The 13873-nt window shown below is 56.2% G+C and overlaps 1 protein-coding gene across 1 annotated transcript in view; it reads left to right on the forward strand.

Moving 5' to 3' along the window:
* Positions 1-1381: 1381 nt before the first annotated feature.
* Positions 1382-13873, forward strand: part of LOC123284116 (rho GTPase-activating protein 20-like) — a 122072-nt gene continuing 109580 nt past the window's right edge. Inside the window, exons 1-8 of the mRNA XM_070489155.1 lie at positions 1382-1486; positions 5771-5876; positions 6161-6297; positions 7098-7313; positions 9142-9210; positions 9651-9725; positions 10300-10326; positions 10698-10819. Coding sequence (XP_070345256.1) covers positions 1382-1486; positions 5771-5876; positions 6161-6297; positions 7098-7313; positions 9142-9210; positions 9651-9725; positions 10300-10326; positions 10698-10819 — 857 coding nt within the window. The remainder of the gene's footprint in view (positions 1487-5770; positions 5877-6160; positions 6298-7097; positions 7314-9141; positions 9211-9650; positions 9726-10299; positions 10327-10697; positions 10820-13873) is intronic.

The following is a 13873-nucleotide window of genomic DNA, read 5'->3' on the forward strand; positions in this document are numbered from 1 at the left end:
ACCAGCTGATCCACCATGTGACTCTGAGGGGCCTCTACTCCCTGGTCAGGGACAGCCTTTTTGTCAGTTGTGAGTGTTCGTGCTGAGCTGGATTGACAGTGATCATTACTTATGCCTGTTCTGCTTTATTTCCTCTCTAACAAGTCAGCCCAGGTTCTGAGTGGGGGACACAGAAACCACATATGTAAAAAGTTTCAACTTACAAATGGAGACTATGTAAATGGATTTGTTGATCCCAATAAAGAAAAATGTGAACTATCTCACTATTAATTTTTATATAGATTGCCTGGACAAATGGTAATATCTTTGTTATACTGGGTTTAAATATACTATTAAAATTAGTTTCACTTGTTTATTTTTGCTTTTTTAAATGTGAGTATTTAAAAAAAGTTTAAATTTCATAAGATAAAGTGTGAAATTCCACTGTTGGACAGCACTGTTCAAGACATGAAAATAAAGCCCAGAGAAAGTGGTTAGGGACAATTTTTCCAAGGAAAGAAGTCAATCTGACCCACGTGGCAAGATGCAGAAAACAGTCTCATACACACATACATACACACACACACTTAGAAAGCAAGACCAACATCATCATAGAGTTGAACCACTACTTCTCAAGTGGCAAGAGGTTGCAGTCCTACATTGCAGCCAAGATCCCAGAGAGGTTTTTGGTGGGTGTGATTGAAGGAAGGGGCCCAGGTAAGGGAAACTTGAGGAAGTGACCTCACTTCCTTGGAGACAGACCCCAACAGAACTTAGCACACTGGTCTCCAGGCGCCCACATTCTAGACATAGCATCCTATTGAGCCCACTTGAGTGGCGACACTGAAGACAAGAGGATGTTCTCCTGTTGTCTCCCGAATTGTGGAGGCTCCGGCTTCAGGAAAGTCAAGAAAAAGAGACTTTTCAGTCACTATAGACACTGGCTTGGCCCTCACCTGCACCGCCTCTGTCCAACTGGCAGGAGGAGCACTCAGGTAACACAGGGAAAGCCAACCAGGTTACGCCACAATTGGATGCCACCCACACACCACTTTGAGCCTCCTTGTGTGTCGTGGGGGAGTGGAGTAAGGGACAGCGCTGCGGAGCGGGGACCCACCGTGAACATGAGACATTTGCTTGGCCTTAGAACCCTGCAGTGTGTCATGTTCCCAGCCTAGGTGGTGGCTAGCAGGATGGGAGAGTGAGTGCTGGGGACCAAGCTCCTCTGCCCATAAGTTAGTCCTGAGCCCTCCGGGTGTCATCTCATTCCCTCCCTGGCTGGAGGTCTATGTAGATGCTGCTGTGTACATGATCTGTGCTGGGGCTTCCTCCTGTGGCCAAGTCGAGGCAGGCCCCTGAGACCTCCCTGCCCAGCTCTCGGGCACTGTCTTTGCAGAGATGCATGCACGAGGTGGTTGAAGAGCTGGCAGATGGCTTCGGGTACTCCATCTCCCTGGACCGGGCGCAGCTCCAGCCCGCCAACAATAGTGACCAGGGCTGCTCTGAGGTGAGAGTGGGCACAGAGGGGTGTTCCCACCCAGAACCCTGAGATGACCAGGGCCGGCCCAGAATCCAAATTCAAACTCAGGTTCTCCTGCCTGTCCTTGGCCGATCATTCCCTCCGTTCTCTCCTATAGAGCCTCTACATAGGGCAACTGAAAACATGCACACTTGCTCCCCTAGTTCCAGAGATATATGATACAGGGAGAGAGAGAGATGGAAACATGAGGAGGGAAAGAGGGAGGGGGCTGAAGAAAATGAGTAAGAAGGAAGGGCCAGGCTTTTTGTTCTTAACCCTTGGTTGTGTGCCATCCCATCACCTTGGCTGCATTCTGCTGTTCAGAAGCCACTTCCTAACCACTGTGTGGTTCCACAAGGATGCATGCAGCAGAAGACAGTGAGCACCGGGAGCCGTGGTGGAGGCTGCCCACCACATAGGCCGACACGAGGCACTTGGGTCTGATTCTAAGTCAAACAGGAGACGATACAAGGTTTCATGCCAGTGAATGGAAATATCTGAATTTCCCCTAATTTCCACCTCTTAAAGGTGCAGAGCTGGAACCCAGGCCTGTTTTGAGGGCTACTCCACACTACATCCCACCCCTTCTTGTCATTCTTTCATCTCTAAGTGTGTGCATCAGACACATGGTAACCAGACCACAGGTGTTGTCGCTATTGTCTGTTCTACACCTGACGATGTCCCGAGGGAGATATTTCTGGCCTCGTCCCCATCGTGCAGGTTGGGTGATTGAGGAGCCCCTGGGAGGCACAATGGCGTTTCCAGGACACAGAGCTTGTAGGAAAAAAGAGGTCGGAACTCAGCTGCATGTCCTCAAGCTTGAACCCTGCTTTCATCATAAGGTCCTGTGTTGGGATCTGTGCTGGCTATTTGTGTACAGTTCTGGAGGTGACATGGGCAAGGAGGGTGAGCAGCCAAGATCCCAGAGGGATTTTCGGTGGGTATGATTGAAGAAGGGGCCAAGGTGAGGGAACCCAGAGGTAGTGACCTCACTTCCTTGGAGACAAACCCCAACAGAACTTAGCACACTGGTCTCCAGGCGCCCACATTCTAGACATAGTGTCCTACGGAGCTCACTTGAGTGGAGACATTCAAGAGAACAGCATGTTTTCCTGTTGTCTCCCAAGTTGTGGAGGCTGTGTCTTCAGGAAAGCCAAGAAAAAGAGACTTTTCAGTCACTATAGACACTGGCTTGGCCCTCACCTGCACCGCCTCTGTCCATTTGTCAGGAGGAGCCCTCAGGTAACACAGGGCAGGCCAACAGGGTTAGGCCACAACTGGGTGCCACCCGCACACCCCTTTGAGCCTCCTTGTGTGTCGGGGGGGAAGGAGTGAGGGACGGCGGGGCAGAGCGGGGACCCACCCTGGGCAGGAGCCGTTTGCTCGGTGTTGGAAGCCTGACAGTGCGTCGTGTTCCCAGCCTAGGTGGTGGCTAACATGATAGGAGAGTGGGTGCTGGGGACCAAGCTCCTCTACGTATATGTCAGTCCTGAGCCCTCCAGGTGTCATCTCATTCCCTCCCTGGCTGGAGGTCTATGCAGATGCTGCTGGGTACCTGATCTGTGCTGGGGTTTCCCCCTGTGGCCAAGCCGAGGCAGGCCCCTGAAACCTCCCTGCCCAGCTCTTGAGCACTGTCTTTGCAGAGCAGCACACAGGAGGTGTTGAAGAGCTGATGGATGGCTTCGGGTACTCCATCTCCCTGGACAGGGACCAGCTGCACCACACCATCATCAATAACCAGGGCTGCTCTGAGGTGAGAGTGGGCATGGAGGGGTCTTCCCACCCAGGCCCCTGAGATGACCAGGGCAGGCCCAGAATCCAACCTCAAACTGCCGTTCTCCTGGGATCCTAACAGGGCTGTCCCCCATGAGTGTCCCACAGTCCCAAAGGAATCAGGACTTCCGCTCCTCCCCACCAGCTGCATAGGAGGGTAGGAGGGCAGTCTTTGCATTTCCCTAGGAAGATTAGAGAAAACGTTGTTGTCGTTGTCACTTCCCAATAGGCCCTGAGTATCTTTGAATTTTGCCTTTTTTGGAAAATGGAACCTCGACAACGAGGGTCTCCAAACTCCCTTTAATGTAAGAGAAAAAACCATCAGCGTGTTTTTGGAAGTCAAAGGGATTCTCAGAGTGTGTCACTGCCTTGTACACTGTTTCCAGACCTGGGAGGGGTGGGGTGGCTGCATAACATTTCCCTCCAGGTCAGGGCCCACTGAAGCCTCAGGCAGTTAGAGGGGCTGGCCCTCGGCCCTCACTTTGGGTGGTTCTCAGCTCTGACCCACAGGACCTAGAGAAGCCACTTGGCATGCCTAAGCCTCTGTTCTCCTCTGTGGAGAGGGAGTGTCTGTTGAGGGTTCACTGGGCTGGTGCTCTGCACAGAGGGAGCTCTGTTGTCCCTCAGCGAGCAAATGGCCTCGAGGGAGCTCAGTGTGGAATCCTTCGCATGCCCAAAGTCAGATTGTACTTTGAAAGCCAAGAACCTTGCTGAGTGTGGGAGCTCATGTGTCTCCTGTTGCAGATGTGTGGGAGGGGCTAGGAGTTCCTGGGTCAGCTGCAGACCTTGATAATCCTGGTGGTTTGAAGTGGTGGTCCTGACCCTGTGTCCTCCTCATCCCACCCAGAGTGAAGATGAGTCCACTCTGTCTGTAACTGAGGCCTGCAGGATGCGTGCCCTCCAGGCAGGCATGATGCAGAGGCTCTCAGAGTCTGTGCTGCCAGCCTTCCCCAGCAGAGTCCTCTGCAGTGTCATCACCTCCCTCTGCAGCTCCTCAGGCTCCAGCACAGCCCACCAGGTGCTGGACCAGCTGTTTCCCAGGTGACTGTCCACCTCCTCCTCAGCACAGTGGTGACTCTGCCCACTGCCAGCTGTGTGTCTTGCCTTGGGAATGTCACCACATCTCTCTGAGCCTGAGTTGGCTCCTCTGAAATGTGGAGTGGCAGAGGATGAACTTGCTAGGCTTCTCCCAGGGATGAATGGGATCAGCCCTCCAGGTTCTGCCCTGGTGCCCGGCTCTACAGAGAGGGCGCTGGGTCATGCTGTGGTTGCTGGTGTTGATTATTTCTCTGTCTCCCATGAAAAGTAGTCTTCCTCTCCCTTCACTGGCTTGTGGCTTTTTGAGTTTGGAAAAGCCCCTGGAGAGCACCCTGTCAAGGAGTTTGAGATGCCATCCATCTGGTCCTGGTGTTTGTCCTTGGTGTAGCCATTTAGGGATCTCTAGGGCCACAGAGGGGCCACAGGCCCACTCAGACACCTGAGGTGGTTCTGGTTGGAGTTCATTTAACAATGTCTATGAAGAACGTACTGTGTGCAGGCCATCTGGACACACTAAGTGTCACTCAATAAATGAAGCAGACAGCCTCCCTGGGCCTCCCCTCTATTCTGAGAGTCAGAGAGTCCCTCTTGACATCATTCACAGGTCCCATCTACCCTCCATCCTGGCCGATGCCCTCATCCCCTTTTTGACACATGGAGGCAGCTTGGCCCATTGTGTGCAGGATGCTGGAAGACAGCACCACCTCCCAAAGTGAGTGGTCTTTGGGTGCAGACGGAGGGCCTCCTGTCTCTAGCAAACAGGGTGGGGGGAGAGGATGGAGGCTGTGGCCAGGTCAGGCCTGGGAGAACCCTGCATCTCACCCATCTTGTGATTCCCATGGGAGGGCTGAGTTCTGGTGGCTTCCACTCCAGCAGGACTGGACTCAAAGAGAGCTATGCATGGGTCCCAGGCCCCCTGAGAACCGGAAGGGAGGCTGGGCTGAGTTGCCTCCTAGAGACCCAATCCCAGCAGAGTCCCTGCTCCTTCTGCCTCCCTTTCTCCACATCCACCCCTTGTGAGCGCCACCACCAGGTCCATAGTAGGAGGTGCGTGAGCAAGCTGCTCACAGATCTGCTGGAGTCTTCATTCCAGTGGCCCATTTGCATGGAGGGCTGGGGTGAGCTGTGTCCAGACCCTTGGGGAGGAGAGTGTCAGTGGGAACAAGAGACTCTCACAGACTCTGTGTTCAGCCTGCTGGATGAGCAGGCCTGCCACTGCCAGGACAGCCAGCGGGGGCTCAGGGCTGGGATGGGCCCCTCCTCTGGAGGGGGAGGGGATGGCACAGGGGCCCAGATGCTAACAAGAGTGCCTTGGGCGGGCAGTGTTTAAGGAAAGGCCGGGCCACTGACTCTCTGGCCCATCTGCCTCCCCGCAGTGCTATCTATTTCCTGCTGGGAACCTGGCTGGGCCAAGGGCAGGATTGCAGGGAGCCCCTACAGTTTCCATGCTGGACCCTGCAGCTGGCCACTCTGCACGTCAGCTTTGGTGGCTCACATGTGGAGGGCCATGCCTACCTTCTTCCAGGACACCTGGAGCACCTGAAGGCCATTGAGGCCAAACAGAAAGGTGAGGGGACTGGAGTCTGAGAAGATTGTCTGTGTTGAGGTTCATGGGCTAGAGTTCCCTTAAAGGCAGTGGAGTCCTTCCTGTCTTTGGAAAGGCACAGACACTGTCAGGTGTGTGGGTGAAACTTTCTCCTTATCCTGCTGCAGAGCCAGCTCCAAAGCTCCTGCCACATCCAGAGCCAGAGCCAGAGCCAGAACCAGCCCCTGGGCTAGAGCCATCTCCAGCTCCAGCCCCACAACCCGTGGCAGAGCTGGAGCCAGCGTCACCTGCATCGGACCCTACAGGGCTGGAGGAAGGGGCACCATTAGCTTCAGCCCCAGTGCCAGCTCCTGAACTAGAGCCCACTGGACTCTGGGCTGTGACCACCAAAAACCAGCTGCGGGAGGAGAAGCTGAACATCTTGGACTTCCCTCCCCGGCTGGTGGCAGAGCAGCTGACAAGGATGGAGGTGGTGAGCAGCGGGGCTTGCAGGGCAGGGGGGCCCTGCCTTCCTGTGCTGTGAGCTGCCCCACACCTGCCATTCCCTGATCCAAAATCTGATGATCTGGGTCCACATTCCTGCTCCCCCGTTACCAACACTGCGACTTGGGCACTTTCTTAACCCCAAGCTCTCGCTGTCCCCACGTGCACAGCAGAGCCGGACACTAAGGGCACCTGCTGCACGGGGTGGCTGTGCCGATGAATGAGGTGGAAAAGAGAGGAAGTTGGGCAGGGTCTGGCCCTTTGGTGCAGGAGGGAGCTCACGGAAGTGCTGCCAGGTCCTTGGGCCGATCACGCGTGTGCACAGGGGGCCTTCAAATCCTCAGCACACATCAGGCATGGATGTGTACTGACTCCAGTGGAGACAATCACATAAAGCCGGTGCTTCTCCCTGCCTCGGGGTAATGTGCATGGGAATGGGGAGTGGGACCCGAGGGGGACTGCGATGGGTGGAAGATGTCCCTTGGGGTGGCCTGTGAGGGCTGTGTTCTGGAGCTTGGAGGAAGTGAGATGGGGCTGGGAGCAAATGCCCTCCCTTCTGCACAGCACTGTGTCCCGGCTCATCTTGTGCTGACACCTTCAGTGGACACAGACAAAACACAGGGAATCCCACACACCTCAGAGATCACATCCTCTGTTTCCTGAGCTCCCGCTCTGTCCTCAACCCACCTGGGACTGTGGAGGACCATGGATGCCGAGCTGGGGTGAGGCAGTGCTGGCAACACTCTGAATCTTCCTCAGGAGCTGTTCAAGAAATTGGTGCCTGCCCACTGCCTGGGCTCCATCTGGTCCCAGCGAGACCGCAGGGACCACAAGTACCTGGCACCCACCATCTGTGACACTGTGGCACACACGAACACCTTGGCCAACAGTGTCATAGCTACGTGCCTTGGGGCCCTGGGCATGACAGCGCAGGACAGGGCCAGGATGGTGGAGCTGTGGATTCATGTGGCCGAGGTAAGTCATGGGAGGCCCATGGAGGCCCTGTCTGGAGTCATGGGAATTGCCTCTTGTTTCTCAGCTGTCGATATTGAAGTCTGCGGTCTGAGTCCCTGCACTGGCCCTAGACACTCCTGCCAGGGCCACACTGACCTTGACTTGAGGTCCTGGTGGTGGCAAGCTCACTTCCTTCCTGTGCTCCTTCCTTGTGTTCAGCTAAAAATCCTTGTGCCTGGCAGTGTTACTCCTCAGGTCCCAGGTGTGCCCTCCCTGGGTTTCCTGGGCATCTGTCTCATCCAGGACAGGAGAAGTCCATGAGGGGACAGAATCCAGAGCTGGAGAGCTCCAGCCCCCACTCACAACTCAATCTCTTCCCTTCCCTAGGGGTGCCTAGGCCTCAGAAATTTCTCATCCTTCCACACGATCGTTTCTGCTCTGCAGAGCCCTGCCATTAAGCATCTCAAAGTCACCTGGTTACAAGTGTCCAGGTGGGTAGGCTGCTCTCCATCCAAGCACCACGAGGGGGAGGTGGACCCTGCACCCGGCATTGGGTGGCCATGGCTCCCGCAGTCAGCTGAGACCACCTGGGAGACAGTGAATGCCTGGGACATGGACTGATCTGGTTCCTGGGTCCCTGAGCCTCTCAGGGCCCTTAGGCCAGTGGTTCTGCCCAGGAACTCATTTCCTTCAATATCAGATCCTGACTTGAGCCCAGTTGGAGATTCTCAAGTGTTTCCTTTGCAGCAACAGAAATCTCCATCCAACTGGAACCAAGAGTGTTCAAAACAGATCTGTGTGGTAGATATGGGAATGGAGGCCCCAGGTGACAACAGGAGAGGCCCCTCCCCAGTCCCATGGGGACCTCGGGGCTCAGAGCAGCCCAGTGAAATCCCTCATCCAGGCCCCAGGCTGTTTGGGTCTTCTGGGATCTAAAACAAATGGGATTTGTCCTTCAACCACCCCATAATCTTTCTTTCTTTCTTTCTTTCTTTCCCCACTCCCCCAGGGAGAGATCCTACACCTTTAAGAAGTGGTGCAGGGGACAGCAGCATGTGAGCAAGAGGCTGTTCCTGAAGGTAACCTGGGGCTGGAGATCTGGGAGGAGGGGTGTGCGAGGGGGCCGGGAACATCCTGAGGGCATCCTAGGAAGTGAGGCTATGGTAAGGCCATCCTGGGGTTCAGAGACCCCTGTCGGTGGGGCAGGAAGGAGATGCCACACGGCCACCACCAACACCCTCTGCCCTCTCCCTCCATGTCTCAGTTTGGCTATTGTTGGGACACACTCTGGGAGTGCAGAGGTCAGGACGGTGGTCAGTGGTGGGGCAGGGTGAGGGGTGAAGGCAGTGGGGACAGGGACTCTGGCTGGGACAGAGAGTGGCCTCTCCTCAGTGGGTCCTTGAGCAAGTCTCTGCCCCTCTGTGGGCCTCGGTCTCCTCCTCTGGGAAATGGAGGGAGATGACGTGGTGCAGGCCTCACGGCGGGGTGATACCATCCAAGGGAGGACAGGAACGGGAGGAGATTTGTGCTGGCTCTTCCTCGAGAGCTGAGGGGGGAGCAGTGATGACAGTCAGATGACAGGGAGTCCTCAGGAGAGCCCTGGAGGCAGGTGGAGTTCTCCTCACTCTTTCCTGATGAGGAAAGAGTCTCAGGGAGGCCTGAGCAGGCCCAAGGTCAGACAAGAGTGAGTCCTGGAGCCAGGACTGGTCTAGAATCAGAGCACCCTGGAGGTGGGAACAGCATAGGCAGCAGGGGACTGGAGCCAGATGGCCAGGGTCTGAGGTCAGGGGCCTTGAGGGACATGTGGAAGGGAGCAGGGCCTTTCTGACCCTGTCCTCGGCACTGACAGGAGGCGACCTCCGTGTTGGCCACTGCACAGAGGGGCTGCCATGGAGCCTGGGAGAGGCGGCGGCAGCAGGTGAGGGTGCCTGGGGGGGAGGTGCCCAGGAGTCAGAGGAGAGGGAGCTCCCCCTCCCAGCTAGAGGCCTGCCCCAGGAGAGGGGCCTTCCTCCTCCAGCGCATCTGCTGTGGCTGCCGAGCCTGAAGTGCCTGCAGTGGCAGTGAGCAGGAGGAGGCCTGGAAGGGCTGGGAGCAGGATGGTTTTGGGGTGGGGAGGGGCAGGGGCCACACCCCCTGGGATTGGCCTACACCCAGCCCTGGGATGTGACTGGGGGAGTTTGGTGTTCCTGGAGGGGAGGGGAGGAGGGCATTGTGTGTGGTGGGGGCTCCTGAGGGTCCTAGGCTACTGTACGTGGGAGCCTGGGGTGGGCAGGTGGCTGGGGTAAGGGGTTTCAGGGGAGGGTTCATGGGGGCACCTCAGTGCTGGAACTCATCACCATCCCCACCTTGATGGAGCAGGGTGTCATCCCCTCCCTTGAGATGATCTTCAGTTACCTGGAGCTGCTGCATGATGAGATGGATTATTATGTGGAGGTGGGTGAGCCTGGAGGTGGGGCCCTGGGATCAGGCTTCTGAGGGTTTGGGAGGAGAGAGTCCTGCCTGAGCCCTGAGCTCTCACACTTGGAAAGGTCCTCTGCAGAGCCTCCCAGCCTCCTGTGGAAGCCAGGGCATCAGGCCCATCTCAGCAACGAGTGATGGGAGGCTCTGCCTAGGCCGCCATGCAGGCTTCCTGGGCTGCTGAGGCTCAGAGCTGCCTGGCTGTGTGGCCGCAGGAGGTGGTGTCTGAGCTGGACTCAGCCTCTCCCTCTGGCCCTGCTCATGAGGGAAGAGAAGTTGAGCCCCTCCCAGTCAGGAAGCACATCAGTGGCTGAGCTGTCCCTTCCTGCCTGAGGCCTCAGTCTCCCCTTGTGTCATCAGAGAGGGTTAGATTACAAGGTCTCAGCTCCTCTGCCCCAAGGTCTGGAGCCCAGAGCCTGGCCCAGGTCCAAGTCTGGTCTCTGGAAGGGCCTGCCCACTGGCAGCAGTGCAACACTGGAAGGGGTGGGATGGGGGCTAGTTCTGGGCTAAGGGGGCTGTTTCTGATGGACTTTGGCTGTCTGCCTTCCAGGGCAATGTGCTCAGCTGTCGGAATGAGGTAAGGAACTGTGGCCTCACTGTGGTGAGTGTGGGTGTGTGGGAATGAGAGAGCCCCCCTTTCATAACAAGCCCTCTAGCTCGATCCCTGGGGTCGGACATTTATTTGCAGAGTTTGATATACAGAGCCGGGGATCCTATGGCTTTGGCGGGTGGGGGAAGGGCTGGCATCAATGACCCCTTCCTGGTAGAGGATCTATTTCGGGCCAACTGTGAGAACAGGCACGTCCTGACTGGAATTGGAGGGAAGGAGAGTTCCCAAGTTGGCAAAGGCCCCACACTGGCTCCTTGTCCCCCTCCTTACCCCCTCCAAGAGCCCTGCAGGGTCCCCCACCCAGGCCATGTCTCCATCCTGTCCTTCCTCTGTCCCAGGAATTCAAATTCATCAAGGACATCGAGATGGTCCAGAAGGCTGCAAATCTGTACACCGTGCATCCCGATGAGCATTTTGGGGCCTGGTTCCAGGCCGTGGAGCGCCTGAGCGAGGAGGTGAGGTGAGGCGGGGCAGCAGTTGGGTGAGGGCAGGGCAGACTCTCTCTGCAGACCAGCTCCAGTGTCCATGGCCGTGGCTCCATGGTCAGCCTCTGATTTGGCTGCATGGCGACCCCTGGGGCCCTGGGACTCCAGCTGCTGGGAGGCTCTGGGAGGCACAGCTCAGGCGTGGCTCCTGGGAGCCAACAACTCCACTCTGTCCTGTAGCTACAGCCTGTCCTGTCAGCTGGAGCCAAGATACCAGTGGACCAGAAAGATTCGACTCTTCTTCAAAGACAAGAAGAGCCACTCATCTTCCCGCCCAGGGCTGAGTGAGTGTCTGGACTGGCAGTGGCTGAATCCAGGGGCTCAGTACAGATTCAGGCCAAGTCTGAGCCAGGGGAGTCGGACACCTGTGGTGCTGGGGCCCCAGCTCCACTGCTGAGCAGTCCTGTCACGGGCGATTCCCCTCGCATTTCTGGGACTGGTTTGTTCCTCTGTGAAGTGGGTGACACTAAATATCAGCCCCTGTGTCAGGGACATGGGGTGCTGTTGGCTGACTGAGCACTCAGCACAGGGGCTGGGGCACAGGGTACAGTGGGTGCGGGGAGGGGGAAGAGTATGCTGTGTTTCTGGGGGAGGCCCCCTAGGAAATTCCTCTCTCTATCCAGACACCAGGCCCCCAAAAAAGAGCCCAGTGGTGGTGGCAGATGACGCTCCTGAGACCAGCTGAACTACAGCAGGGACACAGCAGGGACACTCAGGTGCATGGGGCCACCTCTCAGATGCTGATGTGAATGAAAACTTTGTGATCCATTTCCTGGGGTCCCTGAAGGCAACAAGGGAGTGGACGATCCCCCCATCTCCCTCACACATTTTCCCCAGCGCCTATTTCCCTCTTTGGAGGGGCCATGTTTTTGTTGTCAATGATAAATGCTAAGTTTGGGTATTCTATTAAATTTCTGTTTTTTTCTCAGCCTGGGAGTGGACATGTGGTTCTTTCGCTCTCTGTGCTCATGAAAATGAGATCCAGAATCTCACATTCCTCCTTGAATTCAGAAACCTCGCAGAGTCCTCAGCTCAGGGCACGTGGTGAAGAGAGAAGTGCCAGTGCCGTCCCTGGCTGCTGAAGGACAGTCCCGTGTCACCCTCACTCAGAGGACAGGATCATTGCAGTGTGGTTCACCTGGTCCTGGAGCAGAAGCGGCCCCTCCGATCTCCTGGGGCTGACACGTTGGAGGGACTTTGGCAGAACAACAGCCACGGAAACAGGGGTGTCTTTAAAAGTAGCACTCGCTTGGGGCCAGCCCAGTGGTGCAGCGGTTCAGTTCCCATGGTCCCCTTTGGCCGCCTGAGGTACGCTGGTACAGATCCTGAGTGCGGACCTAAGCATCCCTTGTCCAGCCATGCTGTGGCAGGTGTCCTGCATATAAAGTAGAGGAAGATGGGCACGGATGTTAGCTCAGGGCCAGTCTTCCTCAGCAAAAATAGGAGGATTGGCTGCAGATGTTAGCTCAGACCTAAACTTCCTCAACAGCCAAAAAGCTGCCCTGGCCTGTGCCTAGCACAATTCCTGCCCAGGACCGTGGCTGCCTTTCTGCACTTGGAGGACGAGGGAACATTTTCCCAGTTCCTCTTGCCCAAATGAGGAACTTGTTTTCTGATGCAGCCCCTGGAATTGCATCCACTGTAAGTGGGGAAAATCCTGTAAAACCTCAAAATGTGCACGTGGAGAGGGCAAGGCTAGAGGAAGGCCCTGTGCAAAGGGACTAAGGGCAGGCAGGACTCTCCCTCTCTGGGCCCCTCTAGGGTCTCCCTGTTCACCTTTGACCTGGGCTTGGTCCTCCTGGGATTCGGGTCCATGACTCTGATTCCCTCTTCCTGCTTATTTTTCTCCAAGGGGAAAGATTGGGGAGGCAGCTTTTAGCGCCACAGCCGGGTCTCCCTCCACGAAGCTGGTGCTCCCTGTGAACTAGGATTTTCAGCATCCCTGCACTTCCGCATGCAATTCTCTCTTAGGGCAGAAATTCCCTAGATGCCCCTAGCCTTTCTGTCAGGTCCATCGTGGCCACTCCTTCCAGGCTGGACCTGATGGATCCCAGGGGAGCTCTGGTTTTCCAGGATAACAGACCATCATCCTGACCAGGAATGACCCCACAGTGTTCCTTGCTGCCCAGGGTGACCTCTGGGCCTGTGTGGTTCTCAGGTCCATGGACTTGGACAATCACCAGTTTACACACTCTGGTGTAATTTTACTGGCTTTTCCTAAAGTGGTAGCTGGGCCCGAGCCCATGAAGCATGTAGCCCCTGGGGTGACTGGGGTCTTTTCCACAGTCTTGTGCTGTGGTTCTGTCATCGAGGTGTGAACCTTTCCTGTTGGGAAGTTGGAAAGATGAGGCCTAAGAAAGGTGTGAGTTGAGGGTTCTGCGGGCAATGCCACCAAACTAACGTCCTGTGGATGTGCATGGACACAGCTTCACCAAGTATAATCTGGAAATGCTCCCCGTGTGGGTGTCCAACAGACACTGGTCTGGCTCAACCGGAGAACCCGCCTGAGAACCAACAGCTAAAGGGTGACCTCCCGGCCTTTTGAGCTTCATCCCCAGGAAACACCATGTAAGCAAGGACCAGATGAATCGCTTGTCACTTCTGAGTTATCCCCTCCTTCCTGATGGCTGCAAGTGTCACTCAGACACTCGGCAGGCTGGACTCTGCCAGGGAGGCCATCTCAGGACAGCCAGAAGCTGAGGATAAATCCTGGTTCCCGGCAGCCCAGGCCCTTGCTGATGCAGCACAGCCACCCAGGAAAGAGACTTGCCAGAGGAAGGTGGCGAAGGCTGTGCTGTCCCTCCAGGGAGAAAGAGTCGTGGCAGGTCCCAGGGCTAGTCCAGGGCCAGGATGAAGGCATGGGTGTTCCACAGTGTCTCCTCCAGGACTGGGATGCTCCTGAGAGCCGACCCGGCAGGTAGCAACATTCAGTAAGTCACATGGGTACAGCTGTGGCAGAGGAGGGACAATTTATCCCATCTTTGGGTTTCCAAATTGGAAATTGTTTGCTGAAGTCTGTGAGTAAAGCA

Source organism: Equus asinus, chromosome 19 (genome assembly GCF_041296235.1).
Source record: "Equus asinus isolate D_3611 breed Donkey chromosome 19, EquAss-T2T_v2, whole genome shotgun sequence".
Classification (NCBI taxonomy): domain Eukaryota; kingdom Metazoa; phylum Chordata; class Mammalia; order Perissodactyla; family Equidae; genus Equus; species Equus asinus.